Here is a 24,156-nt window from a genome sequence, read left to right as displayed (position 1 = left end):
ACTCATCAGTGCTTGTTATAACAAAGGAGAAAAAACTGTTGCTTTATAATCGTTCAATACAAAGTTGAATAACTTGACATGCCTTTGAAACAAATTTTATTCTTGACAGATGTCACAAAGACCATGTGGGTTGTTGTTTAATCTTAAAGGAACAGTGTGCACATCAGATCACTAAGAAAACTCAACCAACTCTAAACTGAGCAGCGATGCAGTGATTGTGTGTTTCAGTCGAAACACAGGTCACTGAGTCAACAGCAAAGCACAACTTTGCCCTTTAAAAGTGTGATAGCAGAGAATCATTTACACATACTGAGAAAAGTGGATGGCCTGCTGTCCCGCCACACTGAAGTAGAAGTTGGTGGTGTGTATCATCTCATCGGTGTGGCCAGTCTCCTCAATCCAGTGACCAATCGGATGGCAGTACACCCCGTTCACCATATCAATGTCATCATACACACACTCTCTGTCATGACTTGGACCGTTTCCTGGTGACAGATACAGAAACAGCACTTGTAATTAGAATCAAATTGCACATTAATGTCCGAGATGGTAAAAAATATTTTTTTCATACAATTGAAACAAGTTTTGTAACTAATGAACCGAAATAACCATTGCATAATGTCATTTTATGTGATATTCATAAGATATTTATCTGCAGCTTCCTAATATTTTTTGTCACATGGCAACAACATAACTTCCAGCGTGTTGACAGTGACTTTGATTTGATCATGTTCTAAGATAACTACAATAATATTATATATTAATAATTAAAATAAAAGCATACTTATTATATTTTAAACCAAAACTGCATTTTTAAATAAACAAAAACATATTGTGATTATCTAAAAGAATATGTACCTGAAAACTGAAATATTTCACAAATTCAATCTCATCAATCTTAATCTTACAGAAACCATCAAAGACTGGTCAATGCATTGTTTTGCTGAATATATACTGATTTTATTTTTCATGTAAGATATGTTCTACCATCTTATTCATACTTGAAATCAGAATTAAGGCGTTTGCACACCGGACGCGGAAGCCCTGAGCCGTCCAGGACAACTAATTACTGTGGTAAAATCAACAGTGTTTCTGTATTAATGCACTGTGTCTCCATCATTCATAAACAGATAAATGCATCTTGCAGCTTATGGTGAAGTTAGTTTGTACATTTAAAATGATTTCAGTCAAATAACACGTCACTGCAGGCCTCAGACATCATCCAGAGCTGTCGCAAGGTTCCGAATGACGGCGTGTGTGTACACTCATAGAAAACAATATTTATTTTGAAAAACACAGGCATACCGTTTGAAGTTTCAGGGCCCCTTGAAATGTTTTAAAGATGACATAAACTGGCCTTGTTTATTCTTTATAATGTTGTATGAGGTCTACTTATCACTGTCACGTGGGTTTTACGTTCAAAAACATCAAAATCAATAAGTAATGGGCTATTATCTACCCTGGTTTTGAGGCCGGATCGACAAACGCTTGGTTTTAATGGTAGTGCCGCATTGAAGACTTGGAAGTAAACGCCCACTGCTATGATTGGATAGCAGTTTGCGTAGTAAACTTGGTTGGAACCTTCTGTGAATTTGGTTAGAGACGTAACATTAGGTTACACATTAGCACTATTCGCACAGGATTCTTCTGAGGACCTGGTGTGATTTAGAAATGACCTCCACACATCTGTATTTCATGTGACGCATTCGCACAGGATAAGTGAAGCCTGTGATTTTACTCAAATTTAGTGACTTATTTCCCGGATGTGATGGGAAGGCTGTGCATATAGTTTGTAAAGCCTATACTTGTATGGTGTTTAATGATATATAACCGTACCTGTCAGCATTTGAGACCCGTGATCAATACAGAAGATCAATACGATTGTGGGTCTCAAATGTTACGAGAGTTTACATGATAAATAAACAAACAGGAGACTCTCGGTAACTTACTGATATGACCCAGCACCCAAAAATATTACCAAAAGACTTCAAAACAGCCTCCATTATTTTCAAATGGTGGACAGAACCTTAAAAATTTATATATGAGCCAACAAATCACAGAGATGCCGATTCGCATGGGTCTGATACTATCAGATAACCCTCAGTGTTAAAATATGGTAGGTCATTTGTGGGGGAATGTTTTTTTTTCAAATTACAGATTCGCCGATTCGCACAGGAATAAGATCGCAGACAACTTCTGGAATTATAACAAATGACTAGAGGTCCCCAGCTAATACTAATCCCTTGCGAATTCCTGTCGGATGCAATATTGATGGAACAGCACTGCTTTTTAATTTCAGTCTATCCGCAAATCCAGCGTCGACCTGTGCCATGTTCACAGAGGAATCCGCGGTGAAATGAAGCGGAGAAACGCTCAAAGTTTTACCCACATGAGCTGGAATGTCTTTAAAAATAAACTTCAACCACGCATTACTAATGTCAGAATCCAAAGGAAGGTTATTCAGCAACTGTGTTCTTCCACAACCAGGCTGTCAGGGTTCGGGTCTGAACCTCACTTGTTTTGTTCTGTCCTGTCTGTTGTTTTTTTGTAGAGCGCATGGGAGAGTACTACACACCCTGCGTTAGGAGTCTGTGGTAACTCTGCCCCCTTGTTTTCCACTTTCCTTTAACACACCTGATTCCCGTTTTGTTCATTCTGCTCACCTGATTTCACTGTACGGTTAATTCACCCACTTCTTAAACCCCTCTGAAACCACCAAACTTTGTCAGATCGTTATCTTGTCTAGTTTCGTGACCACTGGTAGTGAACGTAACTTGCCTTAGGATATAAAACTCTTGCCCTGGACTATAAAACTCTTGCCCTGGACTTTAAAACTCTTGCCCTGGACTTTAAAACTCTTGCCCTGGACTTTAAAACTCTTGCCCTGGACTATAAAACTCTTGCCCTGGACTATAAAACTCTTGCCCTGGACTGTAAAACTCTTGCCCTGGACTGTAAAACTCTTGCCCTGGACTGTAAAACTCTTGCCCTGGACTGTAAAACTCTTGCCCTGGACTGTAAAACTCTTGCCCTGGACTGTAAAACTCTTGCCCTGGAATGTATAACCCTTTCCTTAGATTCTATGCTCAGGATTTTCTCCTTTACCTTGTGAAGACTCTTGCCTAGTCAATCTGTTTAGGCTATCTAACCTTTGAGTGAGCACCTTTGTCCTGTCCAGGCTCCAGTGCTGTTTGTGTCCTGCACGGTGTTCCCAATATCTCCACAGCTGCCCAGACGACCTCATCTCCTCGGTTCGTGTCCCGTGTGGCTCTCCCTTAATTTCAGTTTACGGGTTTGCCGTTGCAGTACAACGGGGTTTGCCCCCCACCCCGATTCCTCCGGACCAGTACTCCTCTCTCTCTTGCTATCGCCGACACGGACACCAAAGAGGCGGAACTACCATTGTCCTTGTGAACTCGGACACTGACGGAGAGGCCATTTTTCCCGGTATTTCTCGTTCACGGATTTTTGAGAGACTAGAGATTCGTTCTCCAACAACTCCTTTCTAGAGGACTACTCACTTACATTTCTCCACACAAACTTAAGGAAGGCAGAACAATCATTCCCAGTGGGGGTGGACATCATATGAACTGTGAGTTCCTTTGGGACGTTTCTCACTCTGTGAGACCGAACATTGCTGATACTAAATTTCCCCTGGTCTTACAGCCGAGCGCTCGAGCCCTAGTCTGAATCTTGTGGGTACCCATTGTGATCAAGTACTGTGTAAATCTTGACTCTTGTTCGTTTGACATTGTTATTCCCTACCAAGTATTGTTGCATTAAAAGATTTTCTGCACCCCACACCTGAGTCGTGAGTAACACAGGCACTGACTGCACAATATTTTGCGATATTTAACAGCATTTTTATTGCTTGTTCGCTTGTTCGTGTATCTGGTTCCGCACAACTTGTGTTAATTCCGTATTCTCATGCACGAACCAGTGGGCGGGGCTAGAGTAGTCGTTGATATTCTTCTGTCGAGGAGGGGTTCAACCTATCTATAGATTGATCCAGGACCTGCCGTTCACTGCGCTTGGTGTCAATAACTGTTGTAATTTCAGGAAGAATGGCAATTTCAGTTCTGACACTTACTTTTTGCTTGAATACGATTCCCTTTTATATAACATTTTTTTTTTTTAATTCATGATTCCTTTAAGCCACAGAATTGTTCCTGTTTCATAAAATTAGGCACTTTTATTCTGTAAGGCATTTATTTTCAAAGGGGAAAGTCAAATAAATGAAAGAGTTTTTTTAGACTGGGTTCACTTGACATCAATGAGTTCACATTTAAAAGCTTTGGCTGGGACTAAAATATTCCCTGCAGCACAGTAATTGTACATAATTTTGATTTTCAAATCTTGGTTCGTGTCATTGTAAATAGTTTAGAAATGAGCCCTGGTGCGTATTTAAGTGGCCAGAGCAGATACAAACATGGAATTTACCCCAGATCTTCTAAAGTGTGTGTGTTAGACATGTGGTTGCCTGAACATGTACAGTTTTCATCCCAAATTTACATTCATCTCGAGAGACTGTGGGAGGTCTGCTGTTTGTCTGACATTTTTCATCACACCCTGCTGCTGTCGTAATCTCTAGTTCTGTGATGCTGAGAGCTGCAGCCCACACAGAAAACAAGTCGTCTAACAGCATAAACAAAATCTCTCCAATTGTTATAGTCAGCATTACAATCTGGCGTGGAGATGGTGGTCTAGTGGGTTAAACCACTGAACTGGTGAATCAAAGGTTGCTGGTTCGATCCCAGCATCCACCACCAGTGTGTCCTTGAGCAAGACACTTTACTCCATGTTGCTCCAGGGGGATTGTCCCTGTAATAAGTGCACTGTAAGTCGCTTTGGATAAAAGCGTCTGCCAAATGACTAAATGTAAATGTAAATCTCAACTCAAATAACACACATTTACATAGAGGACTGTGGTTTTTGAATAAGTTCTAGGGCTTGGAATCTTTAATTTTGGAATGTCGGAGTCAAAGACTGAAATCATAGTGAATTAATTGTGGAAATTAAACTTGATACTCCTAATCTCATAATTACGTTATGAAACTGTCACAGACTTGGTCACAAGATAAGAAAGTCCAAATGACTTAAGTCTGTTTAAAAAAAGGGCTGAATACATCTTGATGCACAACATTTTATTTGACTGAACTTTAAAGTGATAGTTCACCCAAAAATGTAAAACCTGTATGACTTTCTTTCTTCCGCAGAACACAAAAGAAGATATTTTGAAAACATTTTGATAACTGGACCCCATTTAGTTCCATTGGTTTTATTCCCAGACAATTGAAGTGAATGGGGTCCAGTGTGGTTCGGTTACCAACTTTCTTCAAAATATCTTCTTTTGTGTTCTGCGAAAGAAATTCATAAAGGTTTGAAATGAAAAGAGGCTCAGTAAATTATGACAGAATTATAATTTTTGGGTGAACTATCACTTTAAGATATATGGAAGAAGACTGAATAAATAAGCTTACATTTGACATAGATTCAAAAGAACTTGCTCCCTATTTCGATTAAAAGCCTTTGTAACATTCTGCAACATAAATTTACTTTGTGTTTTTTTATCTAAGGGTGAAATATTTCTAAAACATGATAAACAAACACATATACGAGGTAATGCATAGTTAAACTGCCATATAAACATGCCCAGCCGCATTGGTTTTTCAACCAAAAATATTAACGCTAAAGTATATCATATATTTCCATGTCCATCTGAAGAGAGCAACAAGTGCTAACAGAGGTCTTCCCCTGTGTGAATGCTCTCAGTTGGCACATTATGATGAACAGTGTATGTCTTCCTCAACTTGAGGTCCTTTAATTCATGCTTACATACCGGAGGCACCCTCAAAAACAATTCACCTGCTGTGGTGCTCCGTCAACAAGAATCATTTCAATCTACTAAATGCATCTTGCCACAATAAAAAAATCTCTGCTGTTTTTAAATGAGACAATCTGAATGTGTATGCCAGCAAACAATGGCTCAATCAAACCTGCGCCAACAGAAGGCGTGAGCACTAGAGCAGATCCTCGATTTGTTTCGCACAGTCATAGTCATTCAAATGATAAACATGATGGAATGAGAAAACCGCTACTCAGGTAGGAAAGACGTTTTCAGGTTGCCTGACAAAGAACAAGAAATGTCTGAATCCTTCATTTTCAATTATAATTTGAAATATGTGCTGATTGACTCATGCACTATAAAATTGCAAATTCTACAAGCTGCCATTATGTGTTCAGGACGGTGAAACAATTCAAACTAAGAAATACACACAAATATTCGCTGGACAATACACAAAAATATACTCAGATCTCTCTCTCTCTCTCTCAAAATTCTAATGTGAGAATCTTATTTTAGAGCTCAAATCGACGTCCCTTCTTTTATTAAAGTCCCCTGTGTTGGAAATCAAGTTTTCAATGTTGCTTATATGTCTATTTGGTGTTTTGATGTGCTTTTAGGCCCTGTCCACAAGAACACTCCGAAGACATAGCCTCATGAGACAGCGAGGCAACAAGTCAGATGCCTAAGCTTTTGGAGGTAGCCCTTGTATATTCATGCTGAGAAGTAAGGGAACGACAGTTCATAGAAGAGGCAAATTATATGTGAAGAACTTTTCGTTCATGTCCAATTCACTGTGATTTTTCTGTGTTTTACCTCACAGCGTCGAGAATAACAACCAATCACAGACAGTGCATGAACGTAATGACCAATCAGAAGTTTAGAAGAGTGCTTCCTGTTGTTTTTATTTAAAAAATATCAATATGTGATTCTTGCAACATGACTGCTCTGATTTAGTGAACTCTGCAGGATAGTAGATCTCCAGGACCGAGTTTGGTATCCCCTGATGTAGGCTAGTCTTTCAGAATATAGACTTGTTCGACTTGATGTGGCACTGCAAGATAACAGCAAAGTACCACGAGAGCGATTCGAATGCAAACTTTTTATATATAGAGGGTATGCATCGACGTCACTTTCCCACATGAAAATGTCAGGACACACCCTGGGATACGCTACCCCGGGTGGCCAACACCCAGCATATTGGCTGAGGAGAATATGAGAAATAAAGACGGTGATCCATACGGCTTCACTACGACTTATAGGAATGTTTTGCCACCCAGGAGGCCGCGCTCCGGCGTGCTCACGTGGTGTTCACGTGGCAAAGTGATAATATGTCCATACACTCTATTTTCTAATTGCTCTCGCGGTACTGTGATGTCATCCGCCTGTCAGATCTTGCGGCACAGCATCAGACGTATAAGCCTTATGACATGCCAAAAATTATTAGAATTTGAGTTTCACTTTGATATTTTCAATCATATTTACAAGAGCAATAATGACAAGGTTTTTTTGTTTAAATAATGCAGTGCCTGTTTTTTATATTTATGGCATGTGATGTGACTCAACTCCAGCATCAGCCTTCAACTTTGTTTTTGTCTTTATTTTATTTATATTTAATGTAAAGCCAAATCGATGCAATAAAATAAACCCATTTCAGTAATGTTTTACACACACAGCTTGACATACATGCTAAGGGCAAGTTCAGCAATCCTGCTGTACATATGTACATTGAGCACTGCTGTTCAGTTGGCTTGTTTGGGTCATTTTTACATTAGTATATATGAAAATGATAATATCTTTTCTCATATTTACCAATTTTAATAATTTCTGTTTGTGCTGGTCAATCATAAATAATAAGACTGAACATCTAGAGAATTTGGTGGGGCCGCTGTAAATTTGAGTGGCTCCTCCCCTCACAGTTTTCTTACTCCAAACTTTTGATAAACTTAATGAGCCCTGGCTGGGTATAGGGGATAAAACTATTAAATGCAAGTGGGACTTTGAATGTATTATGATAACTGAAAAACTGGGATTTGAATAGTCCTTCATTAAAAACGCTGACATAAAATAAAATAAGATACTGCTAACAATACTTTTTTAAGAAAGTTCTGTCAGGGCTTTTTGCAACCTTTGCGTTCGAATCCCTCTCGCGATACTTTGATGTCATATTGGATCAGTCAGCGGAGCATGAGTTTACAATACATCACCGCCACCAAGTGATCGTAATAATTTATTACAACTTACGACATATTTTGCTTTGAAGTTACGTTTACACTTAAAATGATCTTTTATTAAACTGATATTTACTCACAATATCTTCATATATTACATCTTCACATACCTTCCCAAATGTAGCGCCCATCGACCCGCTTTATAAATTTAAACCATAGTTTATCTGTGTACGGCTTTGAGAGATGTACATCACCGGTCCAAAGACACGGCTCACAGGTGGAGAGAACCGTGCGGCTCGACTTCATCTTTATGGCTCGGTTCGGATCCCAGTGTCCCATCTCCGGGCGTGAGCCCAACACAAACATCTCGGTATCTGAACACGACGGTGTCAGGATGACACCAAACCTAAACACAAGCATATCCTGCGCTTCACAATATATTCACATGTACTGTAACTGTTATTGATTTAGTCTGCAACCCCTGACATTACAAATAACTGTGCTAAAAATACTTCTGTTTTGCACATAGACAGCGACAAATACAGTGGCTGAGATGGGACAAGAGAAAAGGCTCTGTGTATTTTAAGTGTTGTGTTCTTTGAACGTTCACTTCCATTACTGATAAATTATATTTTTTGTGCAGTTGTAATAGATATTAACACTTTTGCCAGTTTCAAGTGGTAAATGAAGTGTCAGCTGTGCCGCTCTCAGAATTGCAACATGACGTTAGATTTTCTTCACAAATGGGCACAAATTTATTTTTTTAGCTTTGAAAAGCCTTTCCTTCTCTGATTGTTGGGTATTATTGCTTCTGTTTTGTGCATTTTGACTGAAAGAAATACAATGTTGTCTTAAAAATGTGTGTCCCTCTCATCCATAACTGTTTATTTCCCTCGTCTTAAATAGAAAATAGTTTACAGCCTGATATTTGTCTAGTGTTTGGTCTACTGATATCAACAGGGCTTTAGTAAAATATAAACAGATGGTACAATATTGCCAATATTTCAAGTTTTGACTGCAAATGTCACATCCATAATGCTGGAATCACCCTGTTGTTAATACTGCAGGCAGACATATCCCTGTAACAATGCAGAATCCCATTAAAACCAGTGAATATATACACTTTCTACGCCCAGATAAGTGATTAACTGCATGTAATACAATTTTAACATAAACCTTCAAATAACGGGCCTACATGACTTAAGATGCATGAGTCATGCACAGATCCAAGCTATTTTGCTTGTTGGTGATGACACTAACACACCATTCGAGATATTTTAATCAGGCAACTGCATTTTACTTCCATTTAGCTTGATATACTAGCCTGTAACAAAAATCTGAAATATTTATTTTATTAAATGTCCATCTGTACATAACAGTTTGCCTATTGCCTATATTTGCCTTCTATTCACGTACTCACCTCATTGAGGATTTGATATGAATGAGGTTGCAGTCTATGGCACTGATAAAGTTAAGAAGACCTGAGTGACACATTAATCAGCATTTTCTTGCGAGATAATCATTAACCTTTCCTTCTTAAAGGTTGTAAATAAAAAATAAAAAAATCATTGAAAACGCAAAAGATAATAAAATATGTTTTTAATTCATCAAAATCAAAACCACATGCATCTCCAACCAACAGTTCTGGTCATTTCTTTTTTGTCTAGAACAGATCATTAAAAGTCAAGACATTATCATGGATTTAGTAACACAATTTGTGGGCTGCATTACACAAAAATAATAATTTTGATTACACAGACATAAACACACAATCTTGGGTGACATACAAGTTGAGAAGCCTAAAACAGCTCTCGAATACATAAACATAAGCTTTCTATAAGCCCCCAGACACGAACACTATTCTGTGGTGATTCCGTTTATTTGTTTCATTTAGTTGCAGATTGCACCTTTACAAATACAAATGTTCTCTACGCACATCATTATCATTACAAGTGATATGACACACATCTTATGCATGAGTTACAGAGCGTTTTCTAGTGCTCCTCAGTTGTTATGTTACCCAAGCTTCCTCTGACCCTCTTACTCTCCATGGGAAGCACAATAGCAGAGTGTCTCTTTACTAAGGAGATATTAAGACACGGTGGGCCAGAGTGCAGACAAAGGCAAAATTTCAGTTAAGTGCAAATATTTGACTGTAAATGTTGTGATATGGTTGGCATGCTAACCTGGCATGCTGATATTGACTGTTACAGTAATAAGTGAACCAAACGTGTATATACTTCAATACAGTGTCCAAAGTGACAGAAATAAAAACGATACTGTTAAACCCATCTATGCCATAATGTTTCGACTCAAAAAATTTTGTCTTCATTTTTTCCACTAGACTTTTTGAAGATATATTTTGTCATTGAGCCTTTTCAATGGACTGTTCTTTTGTTCACGAAAGCCATTGTTTTTATTTGTGCCAAATACTAATTATTTTACTGAAGACCATTCCTGTCATTTTTGGATGCTTTTAGAATTAGAGCTGACAAAACAGATTATGTTTCTATGTAAAATATGTTGTAAATAGTTGTAAATAAGAAAAACAATGTGTGAAAGAACAGGACAACATACATCTCTCGGAGTCGCAATCCAAGAGCAGGGAGCAAAAAATGATAACATTCAAGTCCCACTGGATTCTAGGCATGACAGCTTTTTCAGAATCAGGCTGAACAGAACCTGTCTTCAGTGTCAATCGCCACAAACTACAGCGGAACTGATCCAGAGACTATTTAGCTCTTAGATAGACCAAGATGTCTTTTTTATTCAATCAGGGTACCTTTACCAAGCCATGCAAATATAATAGTGTGGGTGTGTAATGTCAGGAATAAGCAGTCATTCGATGATTATCTTGCTGTGTGTCAGGACAAATAAATCAAGTGCTTTTCGGCAAAAAGTCTCATTTAATTGCACCAAATTAAGCCTTTTTTCACCGATGTCTACTGTCCCTTAAAACCGGTCCTCTTTCTGCATATTAAAGTATGTGCATGTGTCAGTGTAGCAGAACATTTTTAGAGGATGAAATGTCAGATAACACACCTTCAAATCAAACTGATATTTGATATATTAATAAAAAAATAATTTTACAATCAAAACAAAAAAAATATTTAGTTTCCTTTTTATTTACACAGTGATAGTATATGGTAGATTAAAGAGGTTAGATAATGTAGTTTTTAGTTACATCTTGAACGTTCCCGTTGTGTTATGAAACTGGTTTGAGAACAGATCGAAGTGATCTCCCGTCTCGCGTTAACTCCCTGGTTGTGCACATGCAGGGAAGTGGAACCGCTTCGACTTGTCGGAGAACTTCATTGTATGGACATTGTTTCAAGTGGTCTGCCATGCTCGAGATGTCCGCAAACTCCCACCTGTTAACTGGACTAAAGGCTGTGCTAAAACGCCAAACCTGTGGAAAAACACAAGTTACTGGTGAAATGAATTGACACTAACAATGTGGGACAGAACAAACCAAGCCGACGGTTGGCCAACGTTCAGCCATGTTTTAACAGTTTCACTATGATTGAGTGTTTAGCTTATATTTTGTATTAAATATGTATGATGAGTTAAATATAAACAAATATGTGCATACATACATATTTTTACTATTTCCTTGTATACATGTAATTTAACATTCACATTTTATACTCTTCATATTAAACTAAACTACACAAATTGGAATAGTAAGCAATAGTGAAGGTGTTAGAAAGTCAAGTGCAGCTTTGTTTACGGTTTATTTTGAAAGTTCTAGATACAGAAGGACTCTTTTTAAAGGACCAACACAGATGGCTGCCACCTGCTGGCTTGTAACAGTTATTTATTCTCACACATGAGCCAAACATACATACTAGTTGGCCGTTGACTCTAGCGTTTGTAGTGTGTTCAAGCAAAACTGATGTTGGTTTGGTGTGTCTTTACAGTGCCTGTACATACGGCTTTATTCCACAGAATTTGAAAAAAAGTATAGCCAATGAGAAATATGATTAACAATTGTACCTTATCTTTGATCTGCCAGGAACGTCTTCCGTCTGAATACTGCTGCTTCTCCCACTGTACCACAACTATTCCACGTGTTTGCAGCAAACTGGCACACACATCCCTCATTGTGCGTGACACCATGGATAACTGACACAGGCTAAAGCCATCCAGAAACCGTGCCACATGTTGAAGAACCTCAAACGGCAACCCGCTCAGGTGATCACACTTTGGTTCTATGACAGTCTGCGATGGAGGCTGCACCCCAAACGACCTTAGGTGGCGGTCATGAACAACTTTTGAACCTTGACTCGACGGGCAGAATCTACGTTGGGAGTACGTACAGCCATAATATGCTAATGGGCAGCGGTGCTCCATCCAGCCATTAAGCCCGGAGTGGATGTCTCCATGAACGTTACGGAAGTGAGAAAGGAACTCCTCTCGACGGAAAAGCTGACCACACTCGAAGGTAAACATGGAGCCCTCGCGTGGAGCCCAGCTTGGTCGCGGCACAAGCTGCTCCAGCGTTAAATCAAGCCGCAGGGTGCAAAATGGACTTGGTTGCGAAAGGCGGGGCGCAGCTCGGTCGCAAGCAGAGGCTGATGCCACTTCTCCAACCATTGTGCTTGTTGCCAAGATGGCAGCGGGGAAACTAAAGGTTTGGGTGCCAAAGTCAATGCGCGTCCCACCGAAAGCATAGACTGTGTCTGATATTCTCCGAGCTCGTGGCGACTCCTCCAGGCAGAAAAGCAGAGCCGCAGAGGTAAAGTCGATATCGCCAAGGCCCATTGGGTCATCCTGAGGATCCTGATCTAAATCGGATGTGTCCACAGCTTTGTCCTCCATTTTGCATCTTTGATGTCTGTGGAGGAAGCTGTCAGTAAATGACCCCTTCCGTCCATTAAGTGCAAGTGGCATAAAATTTCTGAGCAACTGAAGGTTTTGGAGTTTCCTCTCAAAAGCCTTGTCTTCAAAGTCTAATGCTATCACAGGCAGTGCACGGTCTCTCTGGACAGTAAAAGTCTGAGCATGTACGGGCTGCTGCATCAATATGTCTTGTGACCCAGAGGTCTCCTGGATTAAGAAAGGGTGTTGGCCATGTCTTATTTCTGGTCTATGGGGAAGTAAAGGACCTAATATTTCCCAAGAACCTCGGGACTCTGGACATTGATTGTCTTCTGAAGTGGTTTCCATTATGTCATGGACTGTCTCATCTTTACAGTCTATAAGAGAGCCATTATAGAAACCTTGCTTATTGACATCCTGTAACATGACTGGCAAACACTCACCTGCGTCCTGGTCAACAATGAAATTAGAGGTTGTTTCTTCACCATAAAACCCCCCCACAGCCCCAAGCTCCTCACATGTTAAGTCTTTCATATCAACATCTGTAGACTCCACAGTTTTTGATTGCTTGAGCTTTCCATTGTCATTAACACTAACCGGATCAGTTGATTTAACAGCATCTCCTAGTGCGCCAAGGGCAGAGGCCAAGCTCCTGCCAAGCTCCATCAGAGTTTGGTGCTGTGAAGGCTGTAGAATCTCCGTTAAGCCACTGACCCCATTGGCTATTTTATCACATTTACATTTGTTCTCTTCCGTTATCTTTTCATTCAGTTCCCCATTGCGATCCGAAAGCGAAGCCGGCTCGTTATTGGTCGTGCAGCCGGTGTCTGAGGAATTAAGGTGGATCAGGACGTTGAGAGCCGCAGAAAGGGTTTTAGTCGTCTCTACTGTGGTTTGGTAGAGCTCACCGTAATGTTCATCATGTAGGCCATTAATCCCATTTGTAATCTTGTTTTTGGAGCAGCCTGTCGTTGACTCAATCTCAACGGTCTCTACTTGCCCGCATGGAGACGGAACAACTGTGGCAGGCTTTTCACTCTTCCCTGCGGCATGAGTCTTTTTCTCTGGACCAGTAGTGGGCGACAAAGAGACGAGTTTGAGTGACGCTAACATGGTGCGCTGGTCCTGAAGGGCGAGCGCCATGTCGAGCTGCTCCACCTCATCTGCTTCCTGACTCAGACGCTCGTATGAACGATAATCCTCGTCATTTACTGGCCACCTATTCCACTCCATAGTGCAACACACCACACCTGCAGGGCACACTTCAAGGTGCACTGCCATCTGGCCACGGGCCAGAGTAAAAGGGCATCCTATGCTGTAGTTAAGACATGGTACCCTCTCGAGTGGGCATAGCAGCTTGTGTTCGTCAACCTTGCAGCTGTGGAAAACTGCACCGCATACAAGTGGGCAGTTGATGAGGTCACAGGAAGTGCCAGGTACAGGCTTAATCATGCATCGCCTGTTTATACAGGAAGCACAGTGAACATGGGGCTCCTTCATTATTTCAGACAACAGCAGCAAGGCTGACGCAGAAGGCCTGAAGTCTTAACCACTGAAAAATTACAAAGAAAAATATATTTTAGAATCTCATGAACATATATCCCATAGAAGGCAAAGCAGGCATGTTTATTATGTCAGTTCATGACAGTCACAGCAATGAATAGGACATTAGTCTGGTGATCACATCTATCTATTACAGAGGTCGCGTTAACCGAAAATTATCCGTTATTGACAGATTTTTTTACCAATGACGGAAAAATCTGAAGGGTGTCCGTCATTTTGACGGATTACAATAAGGGCAATTTGTAATACCCTGTATTAATTTCCTTCCATTAGAACGTGATTGTGTATAGACCGAACTTGATTTACGAGCAGCAGGAGGTAAGCTACATCCAAGGAGTACAAAACGCCTTATACATGCACCTGTCATTGTTACTGACTGGACATATAAACATAAACTTTGCCTCAAATTATTAGTAGGGATACACCGATTCTAATTTTTCCTTGCCGATCCGATTCTGATGCCTGAATTCTGTGTATTTCTTGATCAAAGTAGAGTTGCATATTTTATCTTTTTTTATTGCCAGTTTACTTTCAAGTACATTTTAAAATATCTGTACTTTATCAGAGTACTTTGGACAAAAAATACTTGCCTACAGTATGAAGCACATCATACTTACTTCACTACAGTCCATAAATAAATGTTGTTTTTAAACTTTTAAACCATGAGTCCATTAAAATCTACCACTTTCCTTTACTTAAGTATTTTTACTTTAAAGAAATTTACTTTTCTACTTTTAAATGTAATTAAGTGCTGTATTACACTTAAAAAAACATACAAAACAAAAATGTGGTCTCATAAAGCACAGATACTTACAAAATGTTTAACAAACAAATCTCTGTTTATTTCATAAAACTATCACAGTATAAAAGTCTCCAAACTCGCTCATGCACATCCTGGACACAAAATGATGCGCTTAATGCCGCCGGTTCACTCACAAGCATCCCGCTAGTAATGATCCTGATGTTGCGGGTATCTTTGCTTCCCAAGTTCAAAACCGTTATAACACAAAGAGAAGCGATATGTTATGTGTTTAAATCAAAGTACACTGCATCCATCCTAAAGTTAAAATGCATAACATAGACCGCTTCTTGAATCTAATAACGTTACAATCAGCGAATACCGTCTCCGGCAAAATGCATTTTAAACAAAACCACAGTCTGTTATCTAGTGATTATGAAGAATATTGAAAACTTTGGAATGAGTAACGTCCTGACTGTTCCCGGACACACGCATGCTGGATGGAGATTGACAGATGACCGCACCAGCGGAGGTCAGAGTTTTTTAATTATGCTATATTGGTTTATTCCTCGCATAAAGCTATCGAAATACATTACATAGAATACAGTGCATGACAATTTTTATGGTAATTTCCTGATAGTTAGTCCGTTTTGAAGCTTTAGAGTTACAACCACGGGTATCGCAACAGATCGGATTGAAGGGAACCTGTCAGTCCGATACCCAATCCAGCAAAAAATGCCCATATCGGCCCCAATTTCGATCCAGAGTATCGGGTTGGTGAATCCCTAATAATTACCAGTATCTGTATCAGCCCAATACCAAGCTCATGTACTCGTACTCGTAATGACACAACGATACTAATGACCGATACCTCAAGTTACATACATAGAGCCCTATGATTTGCGCAATGCCAAAAACACGGACGGAATCGAGGAATCCAGGCATAAAAACAGTTTTTGCTATGCAACACCGAATGGCACGGAATCTGACAAATGTATTATTCACTGAACCGCTAACAGCTACGTAACAGCTAAAGAAATATTCAGATACTGTTTAAATATGTATTGGTGCGTCCGGTTGCGTGTACTGAACCTGAACGCATTGTGCTTGTGAAGCATTCAGAGCCAAAGTTTCACTGCACAAGGACAAAAACACATAAACAAACACCATTTGTGCTGTCAAAATAAAAGTCTGGTTAACTTAAACAAAATTGTGCTACTTATCATAATTTTTATTAACTTAATTTTAAATATTTTTTTAATTTAAGTAGACCCTAAAAACAAAACAAAAATAATGTACCAGGAAGATACTGGTTTATTAACATAATTGTACATTATACATGCATTGGTAATAGGTATCGGTATCTGCGAGTACCAGAAAAAAATATTGTTACTAGCACTCTGCCTTTAAAAAATGGCATCTGTGCATCCCTAGTAATTATTATTTTATTTCTGACAACAGAAACATTAAATATGTAAATGAATATAAAAACGGCTTTATTGGGCTTTCAGTTGTATTAAATATAGTAAGTACAGAGTGTAAATTAAAGTACAGCGTGATGACGTTACTAACATGCTAATTAGGGTGTAGCACCATAGTGACGGGTAATAATAGATTATGACCGTCAAAATGACAGACAATTAAGTGTCTAGCACAAGCACTGATCTATTAATTACTTCACAGGCAGTCAAGATAACTCAAACACAGACAGAGACAAACCTACATGTGTACATATGACAACAAATTAATAGCAATCGTTTAGAAATTATCCCATTCTCAGGTTATGATTGAGGATGCTGTGCTGCTAAACACAACGGAAGATATTTTTATACAATAAACAAATATATTGAAGAATGTCATGTAACCACACAGATCTCATCCCCCATTTACTGCCATAGTAGGGAAAATAAATCCTATGGGAGTCAATAGGGGATGAGATCTGTTTGGTTGCTGACATACTTCAAAATACATTCTTTTGTGTTTTGTTGAACAAAGACATTTTTACAAGTTTGGAAGAACCAGAGGGTATGAGTAAATGATGACAGAATTTTCATTTTTGGGCGAACTATCCCTTCAAGATAAAATGGGATCAATTATTCAACATCACTCTAATCATTACTGACTAGATAGTTGTTAAAGTGGACCATTCTGACCAGACACTGACCACAGTAGTAATTGGAATATGTAATTCCAAAAGTTTGGAACACAAAACCTTGATATGATTTGTTTTATGGCTTTTATGTTATTTGTGTTTTATGTAGTTTTGTGTCATTGTGTTATACTGCATGAGCATCATTACTCTTTTCAAATGATTACATAACCAAGACAACAAATCTTAACTGAAGATAACATGATATACCCATTGTACACTGGTTATCTATCTACTATGTATACTATAAAAAATTCAAAATATCTTGAAAGCAACACTGATGGCCACAAGTTTATTTTTGTCATTTTCAAAATTACATCTGGTTCTGATGTTCTTTAGTGAATGTGCTGTGAAACGTGTGTATTGCATGGTAAAACAATTATTGTGAATTGAACTACTGGACTGCTGACAGATTCCCTCCAGCTTTCATTTCAATATCTAAAAAACTGCCACTCTTACTTACTGTGTACTGCTGCTCTACAAATTCTTGAGCAAAGGCATCACATTCGATCACATAGTAAAAGACCCTTAGGGTTTTATTACATTATGTATTGTATGTGTAGTAGTATCCATGGACGTTTGGTGAAGTATTTACCATTTGTATTATCATGGTTTTAACACAAATATCACGGTTTAACTATTGTAACTGCCGTAAAATACTGGGTAATTTGTGAAGAAATTAAGATTTTATACGTTATTTATAGCATTTGGTCAATATATAATGGTTAAAAAGACCTTTTCAAAAGAACTTGTTTAGTGTGTAATTTAACCCAGTCCCACAGAAATAAAATGGCATGTCGTGTGATTGAAAATAAAAAGTATTTTACTTAAGGAACGGGATGGTGATGTTCTGGTCGTTGTTAAACTTTGTTTTAATTTTCTTCTGTGGTTAGCCTGTTAGCTAGCTCAACTTTCTGTCTGTAGTACACATAAACAAAGTGCTCACTTACCCACAGACTGCGTCAACTAACTCCTCGAGTCACTCACACGATATATTTGCAAGATTTTTTTTACGCTTATCCGGAATAAGTATGAAATGGGACCCATCCAAACACTGCTGGGTGAATGTGTTCACAATAATCACCGTTTGTCCTATCCAAAAAAAGCAGTCCGGACGGGACGCACGCGGATGACGTCATCCCGCAAAAGCCGGCGTAATGATGTCGCAGTTAATTTCCAAGTCTCCCCAAAGTGAAAGAACTTCACTTTTAATTAATACATTATACATATACCCATCTAAAGAATTTATCAAAAAAAATTCTGTGATATTGATATTGAGACTGTGATTACTCAAAGTTGTTTTGGACTCAATTGTGCAGTAAAATGCCATGTATAATTACATGTTTAAATCCCATTGAATACAAACAAATTAACTTTGGTATGCTTAAGAAAGATTGTTCCCAACATTACTTGGTTAACAATCTTCTTAAAGTTGCTAAATACTTCATTCATAAATGCAGACTTCTAAAAACCCCTCCATCCTTTCCTCACTGTTCTAATGATCTTAAAGTGTTTGCTGCCTCTCTTGATGCCCTTTAAAATGCTACTAAAGTTGCCAGTTTTTTCAGTGAGCTAAGTGCTCTTTAACTCCTTGCTACTCCTTGTGAGAATTTAGCTTCTATAAATGTTTTACAATTTTTATGTCAATTTATTTCTTTTTATTTTATTTTCCGTTATTGCTATACATGATTTTACACTTAATGTAAAAACACATTGTTACATATAATAATTGCTAATATCTCTGCCTCTGAGAAATGTAAATTGTTAATATTGTTTATTCAATGCCTTTTTAGTATGTTACCTTGTTTATGCTATTAATAAAAGTTTATTTAGCTACTTTTTAACAAAAATAAATAACTTTATAACGAAATTAATTTTCAACAATATTCATAATGGGTGTTTTTTATGGGTAATTTTAATTTACAAAATAGTTCGGTATTGTGCGAAAAATGTATATAGTTTTTGGCTGCAAGATTTTTACATATTATTTCTATCACCTGTCATAAATATTTCCTTTTTCACATTTTAAAATAATAAAAATCGTCCAAACTATTGAACACAAGTTACTTTAAAAATGTAAATAAATAAATGAATAATTTAAATAAAGTGTGCTAGGTTTGAGCTCTTATCAACAGCATGCAAAATGGTTTTTAGATCATTCTTTTAATCGTGAACAAAATCTTTACTGGGAAAAAGTAAAGTCCAAGATAGAAGTTATTAGTGCATTGCTTGGCTCTTCATTTGAATCACATATTATAGTTTTCATTCACATACTTTTATTCTTTCATATGGCTTTAGGCATAAAACTATACTTGCAAATTGCTCAAAGAGCTATTTGTGTTGTTGTATAGTACATCCGTAGTACATAGATCTAAAATAATGCTTCATAATTTACCGATTTATTTATTCTAACTTCCAACATTATTGATTAAAACAATTGAAACTATCATTACCTGATTTCAGAAAATTAATTTCTTTTTTATGATAAATATAAAACTTTATTTAAAAAAGTTACATTGTGTTAACTGTTATGTTACCACAGACAAGAAATCACATCTGCTACAATCTCCAAGTATTTTCTTTAACAATTACATAAAATCCTCATTTCAATCAATAGAAATGATTACATAGAAGATATTCCATTATAAAAATCGTAATAATTAGTTCAGTTATGATTCGGTTAATTATGAAATATCATTTAAGCAAACATAATCAGTTAAGATGATCACAAACATGTTTTATTATCTTTTTCAACAAATTTCAATTTTTTCAAATGAGCTGATTCTGCCCAGTTGCCTCTAATATTTCAATCCGAGTAATGATGACAAAAGAAATGAGAAAAAGACACTATATCAGAACCCGTAACAGTTGGCTTTGTATCTACATTCCTTTAAAGTTTATGCTGGAGGGCATGACTTTATCCAGAGACCCCAGTGGTGACACACACAGGCTTGGAATAGGCGCTTTGGTTGTTGGCAGACAGGATGACACAGTAGCGAGTATCAGGTTTAAGGTCACGTAGAACTGCAGAAGTCTGATCATAGATGTACAGAACCTCTTTCATAGCTTGAGGTGTGGTATCCTCACTCCAAATCATTGTGTAGGACATGGCCTCCCTCACGGGAGACCACTCGACCTGCAGGGACAGCTCCTCGCCGAGTGTAACCCTCACTTCAGGGACAGACAGCTCATCTGCAGAGGAAACAGCATTTAATCTTATTTAACCCATCAAGAACATGTCTGGATTATATTTCATTGCAAATTAAAAAGAAATAAATAAAAAGTTATTTGCATTCCTGTAGCTCAACTAGTAGAGCTCTGTTTCTGTCATTCTAAACAGGCCCTAGTGGCCAAAGCTGGCACGTATTGAAGGAGACAACATTTGATGTTTCTGATCATCTCCTTATGATAATTTTAAAAACTTTTATGATTACATTTTTATACATAATAATTAATAAGTAAATATGCAAAAATGCATCCAAATACAATTCTAACAGCTCAAAATAACATGACTTTGTGTAACATGTCTTACCAAGGGTCAGTCCTGCTAAAATCTTGGCTCCTCTTAAATCTCTTTTTCGTCGATTTTGGATTTGGCCTGAAAAAGATTTAAATACATTTTTATTCTATTAACCCAGATTTTATAAAAAAAAAGCAATTGCTAAAGGTGAGGACGTCCACGCCACTGTGGTTCAGAGAGTATCACCTGAGAAAGGGACATCCATTGGAGGACAGGAAACTGAAAAAGAGAAACAGGGACACATTAAAAATAATATATCAGAATGTTGGTTTTTATAGTAATTGTTGAAAAATCAGCTATTGGATACTGTACATATTTAATTCAACTTCCATCCTGTGTAGGGTTATGCCAGCTATTCGTAATTTCTTCTTGTAATGTAAAGTCAACGCCAAGTCAAGTGGCTTTGTAACTACCTGTCCTGGCTAGTTTGTACCAGAACCATTGAGAGAGAGAGTTGCGCCAACTCCGTTGACTCCATTGGAACAGTTTTTTCACAGCAATGGTAGTTCATGGAGGCTCTCGATGGTTGAAGTTACTACTAGTAATGCATGGAGATGCGGCTAAACAGACCAATGGAGGTAAACTTTTTAATTTAAAGACTTTAGTAAAAAAAAAAATGTATAAAAAATGAAAGAAATAAAGCATTTAAAGTGAAAACATTACTTCCTGGAACTATCTGATGGCTCTATGAATCACGTGACATGCAACATTTTTAAACTTCTGTTGTCGCGACTCTCTCTCTCAAAGGCTCTGGTTTGTACTATCTCTGTTTTTCATTCGGTTGCACCATTTATTTTAAAGGCACAGTTTATAAGTCGTAAGTCACATATGATGTTTATGTCATGAATTGCAGGCAGCAGTGGTGAAGGGGTTAGCATGTAACGATTTATTTAAAAAAGAACAAAACAAGAACCTGCAATGGGTAAAACACAACTAATAAAGCAAGTAACAAATATAAAACTTCCACGAGGGAAATAAAAAAAACAAAGTTCCGACTAACTATGAATAATAAATCCAAGATACGATACAATCACAGGAATCCAGTAATCCAAGGGTCAGACAAGGGAGGGCCAACACATGTACAAGGCACATACCAATAACAATGCAACAGCGACGGATCTGAGACATTATATAAGGAAACACTAACTAGGGATAATGACACAGGGAGGGTAACGGGCAGGTGACAAGGATAAAACAATAATGGGAAGCTGACGGAGAACAAGGGGCGGGGCTTAAGGACGCGACACCGGAGGGAGAGCATGGCATTACAAAATCAAAACAATGCCATGCCCTTTCCCCACATAAAACACATGGGTATCATGACAGTTTACATTAAAAAATGCTTAAATTCAGTCAGCATACATTGTGTTGAGCTGAACATGAATTTTGATATATTTTAAACTCAAACGTCTTCTGCAAAATAAGTTTCCATTAAATACAAAACTACGTAATAACATTATAGATATTTTATGCAAATAAAATGTGTGTAAATTATACTTAAGAACTGTAGTTTAAATGAATAGGTATCAATGAACAAATATAGAAAAAAGCACAATAAAGGACATTATGACATTTATTAACGTTAGAATGAATTTGTGTAAGAAAGTAATTTATTCAACAATGTTCTCTCATTAAAATATTGTTAATGAAAACTAATATGTTTAGAGAGGATTGAATTGTTCCATGTAAAACAAGAACTTATTGATTTTGTTCAGTCTATCTTGGATTTTATAGAAGAGGCTTCTTTAAATATTTAGTTTATATATAGAGTTACGCTTTAACCCAGTTTAAATAACACGCACAGCTGGTGGCTGCAGTAAATGTTGCTTCTAGTAATGCTTCTTGTTACCTGTGGTACCATTAACAGCCTGAGATGGTCTGCTGGTCCCAGCTGAATTTTGCGCAAGGACCTCCACATAGTAAGAGGTACTACAAGGCACAGGAATCTCAAAGAATTTGCGGCCGGTCCAATAGGATGACACTTCCATGAGCATCTGAGGGTTGTTCTGGATATGCCCAGTCACCTGCACCAGGTAGCTGACATCAGGACAGCTCACAGAACTCCAGGAGGTCATGAGTAGAGTTGCATCGCCCATCAGATGGGTCCTCACCCTCACGTTGGCAGGAGGACATGGGACTACAGGAATCAACAAAGGGTTAAGAAGCATTGTTGAAGGCTCTTTTAAAATGGCCTTTTTGTTGATGTACAGCAAAACAGCCCAAACTTTGTTCACCACATTTACACCACAGAAAGTAGTTAATTAAAAAGCCTTCTCAAATGTAATGTTGTGTACCTGCGCCCCGCTGTACTGGCACACTGAGCGAGCCGTTACAGTTCCCAGCTGTGGCCTGGGCACTGAAGTTATACACTGTCCCACAAGTCAAACCCTGGATGGTACAGGAAGTACCAGTGGTCTCACAGTGAAGTGTATACCCATCGTCTGTTTGGGCCAATGCGAAGTACTTCAGAGATTCATGGTTCTCGGCCCATGAGAGTGTGGCTGTCCTGGTATCACAGTGCATGGCCACATTAAAGTCCTGAGGTTCACAGGGCACTAGAAGGGAAATTCAGTTCATATTATAAATAATTAATAATTGGTTGCCTGTTTACATTTATGAACTTGGCAGATCCAAGGCGACTAACATTGCATTGTTTTATACATTTGTTTCGGACTATGTGCAATCCCCTGGGATCAAACCCATGACCTTGGCATTGCTAGTGCCATGCTCTTACCACTGAGCCACATGAAAGCCTTTTGCTAAACAATTCCATGGCTCGTACCAGGAACTTTTTGGTTGCATGTTTTATTGTTTGTTCTCTTAATAAACAGTTATTTTATTAATCAGGCAATGTTTGGGTGACATAGCCTCACCCGTGTGGAAGGTGACCTGCTGGCTGGCCAGGCTGACGCAGTCTCCGGCCGAAGCAGTTATGTTAACGTTGTAAAGCTGCCCACAGTGCAGGTGGGACAAGGTGCAGTTGTTGGTGGTGCTCGTGCACATTCGGACATCCCCGTCTCCGCCTACGGCCACAAGAGAGTATGACTTGGCCACCACAGAGTGGGACCATGATGCCTTCATCCCACTCGAATCACACAATGGCTCCAGTGACACATTTTGAGGAACACAGGGGGCTGCGTATAAATTGAGAGAGTATGAGTATGCATGCAAGAGTATGTCATTTTCAATGGTTATGATTTCATAAAGTCCACCCATGCTCTCAATTCCAGCACAGAACAACGCAGAAAACAGTTTACAGATGTACTGAATTTTTAATTTTGGATCTAACCCTATTCCCTTAACCTAACCCTAACGAAATCAAATAATCTAGATTATACATGTACACCTATA

At 38.3% G+C, this 24,156-nt stretch overlaps 3 protein-coding genes across 3 annotated transcripts in view; all 3 read right to left on the bottom strand.

Annotated features, from left to right (window-relative positions):
* The window catches only part of epm2a (EPM2A glucan phosphatase, laforin), a 21,734-nt gene extending 13,218 nt beyond the window's left edge, over positions 1-8,516 (bottom strand). Inside the window, exons 1-2 of the mRNA XM_056733571.1 lie at positions 8,184-8,516; positions 311-485 (exon numbers count right to left, since the gene is read on the bottom strand). Coding sequence (XP_056589549.1) covers positions 311-485; positions 8,184-8,433 — 425 coding nt within the window. The 5' untranslated portion in view covers positions 8,434-8,516. The remainder of the gene's footprint in view (positions 1-310; positions 486-8,183) is intronic.
* Positions 8,517-9,597: 1,081 nt separating this feature from the next.
* Positions 9,598-18,385, bottom strand: fbxo30b (F-box protein 30b). The gene is made up of 3 exons (XM_056733725.1): positions 18,236-18,385; positions 12,010-14,386; positions 9,598-11,422 (listed from the first exon to the last, which is right to left on the bottom strand). The coding sequence occupies exons 2-3, from the start codon at positions 14,332-14,334 to the stop codon at positions 11,219-11,221; spliced, it is 2,529 nt and encodes an 842-aa protein (XP_056589703.1). The 5' UTR covers positions 14,335-14,386; positions 18,236-18,385; the 3' UTR covers positions 9,598-11,218.
* Positions 18,386-20,202: 1,817 nt separating this feature from the next.
* Positions 20,203-23,886, bottom strand: LOC130409553 (fibronectin type III domain-containing protein 7). The gene is made up of 6 exons (XM_056733595.1): positions 23,679-23,886; positions 23,100-23,360; positions 22,655-22,942; positions 20,992-21,024; positions 20,818-20,883; positions 20,203-20,477 (listed from the first exon to the last, which is right to left on the bottom strand). Exons 1-6 carry the CDS (start codon positions 23,884-23,886, stop codon positions 20,203-20,205), a joined length of 1,131 nt encoding a protein of 376 aa, XP_056589573.1.
* Positions 23,887-24,156: the final 270 nt, after the last annotated feature.

The sequence above is a fragment of the Triplophysa dalaica genome, chromosome 20 (genome assembly GCF_015846415.1).
Source record: "Triplophysa dalaica isolate WHDGS20190420 chromosome 20, ASM1584641v1, whole genome shotgun sequence".
NCBI lineage: Eukaryota > Metazoa > Chordata > Actinopteri > Cypriniformes > Nemacheilidae > Triplophysa > Triplophysa dalaica.
Note: the sequence above shows the minus strand (reverse complement) of the source record. Positions and strands in the feature narration are given on the sequence as shown.

Coding starts and splice junctions, on each gene's coding strand:
- fbxo30b (XM_056733725.1), bottom strand. CDS start 14,334: ATGAAGGAGCCCCATGTTCACTGTGCTTCCTGTATAAACAGGCGATGC. Junction 11,423..12,009: donor CCTGGCAGATCAAAGATAAG/GTACAATTGTTA, acceptor GTTTTTCCACAG/GTTTGGCGTTTTAGCACAGC.
- LOC130409553 (XM_056733595.1), bottom strand. CDS start 23,886: ATGAAGGCATCATGGTCCCACTCTGTGGTGGCCAAGTCATACTCTCTT. Junction 23,361..23,678: donor GCAGGTCACCTTCCACACGG/GTGAGGCTATGT, acceptor TTTCCCTTCTAG/TGCCCTGTGAACCTCAGGAC. Junction 20,884..20,991: donor AATGGATGTCCCTTTCTCAG/GTGATACTCTCT, acceptor AATCTTTTTCAG/GCCAAATCCAAAATCGACGA.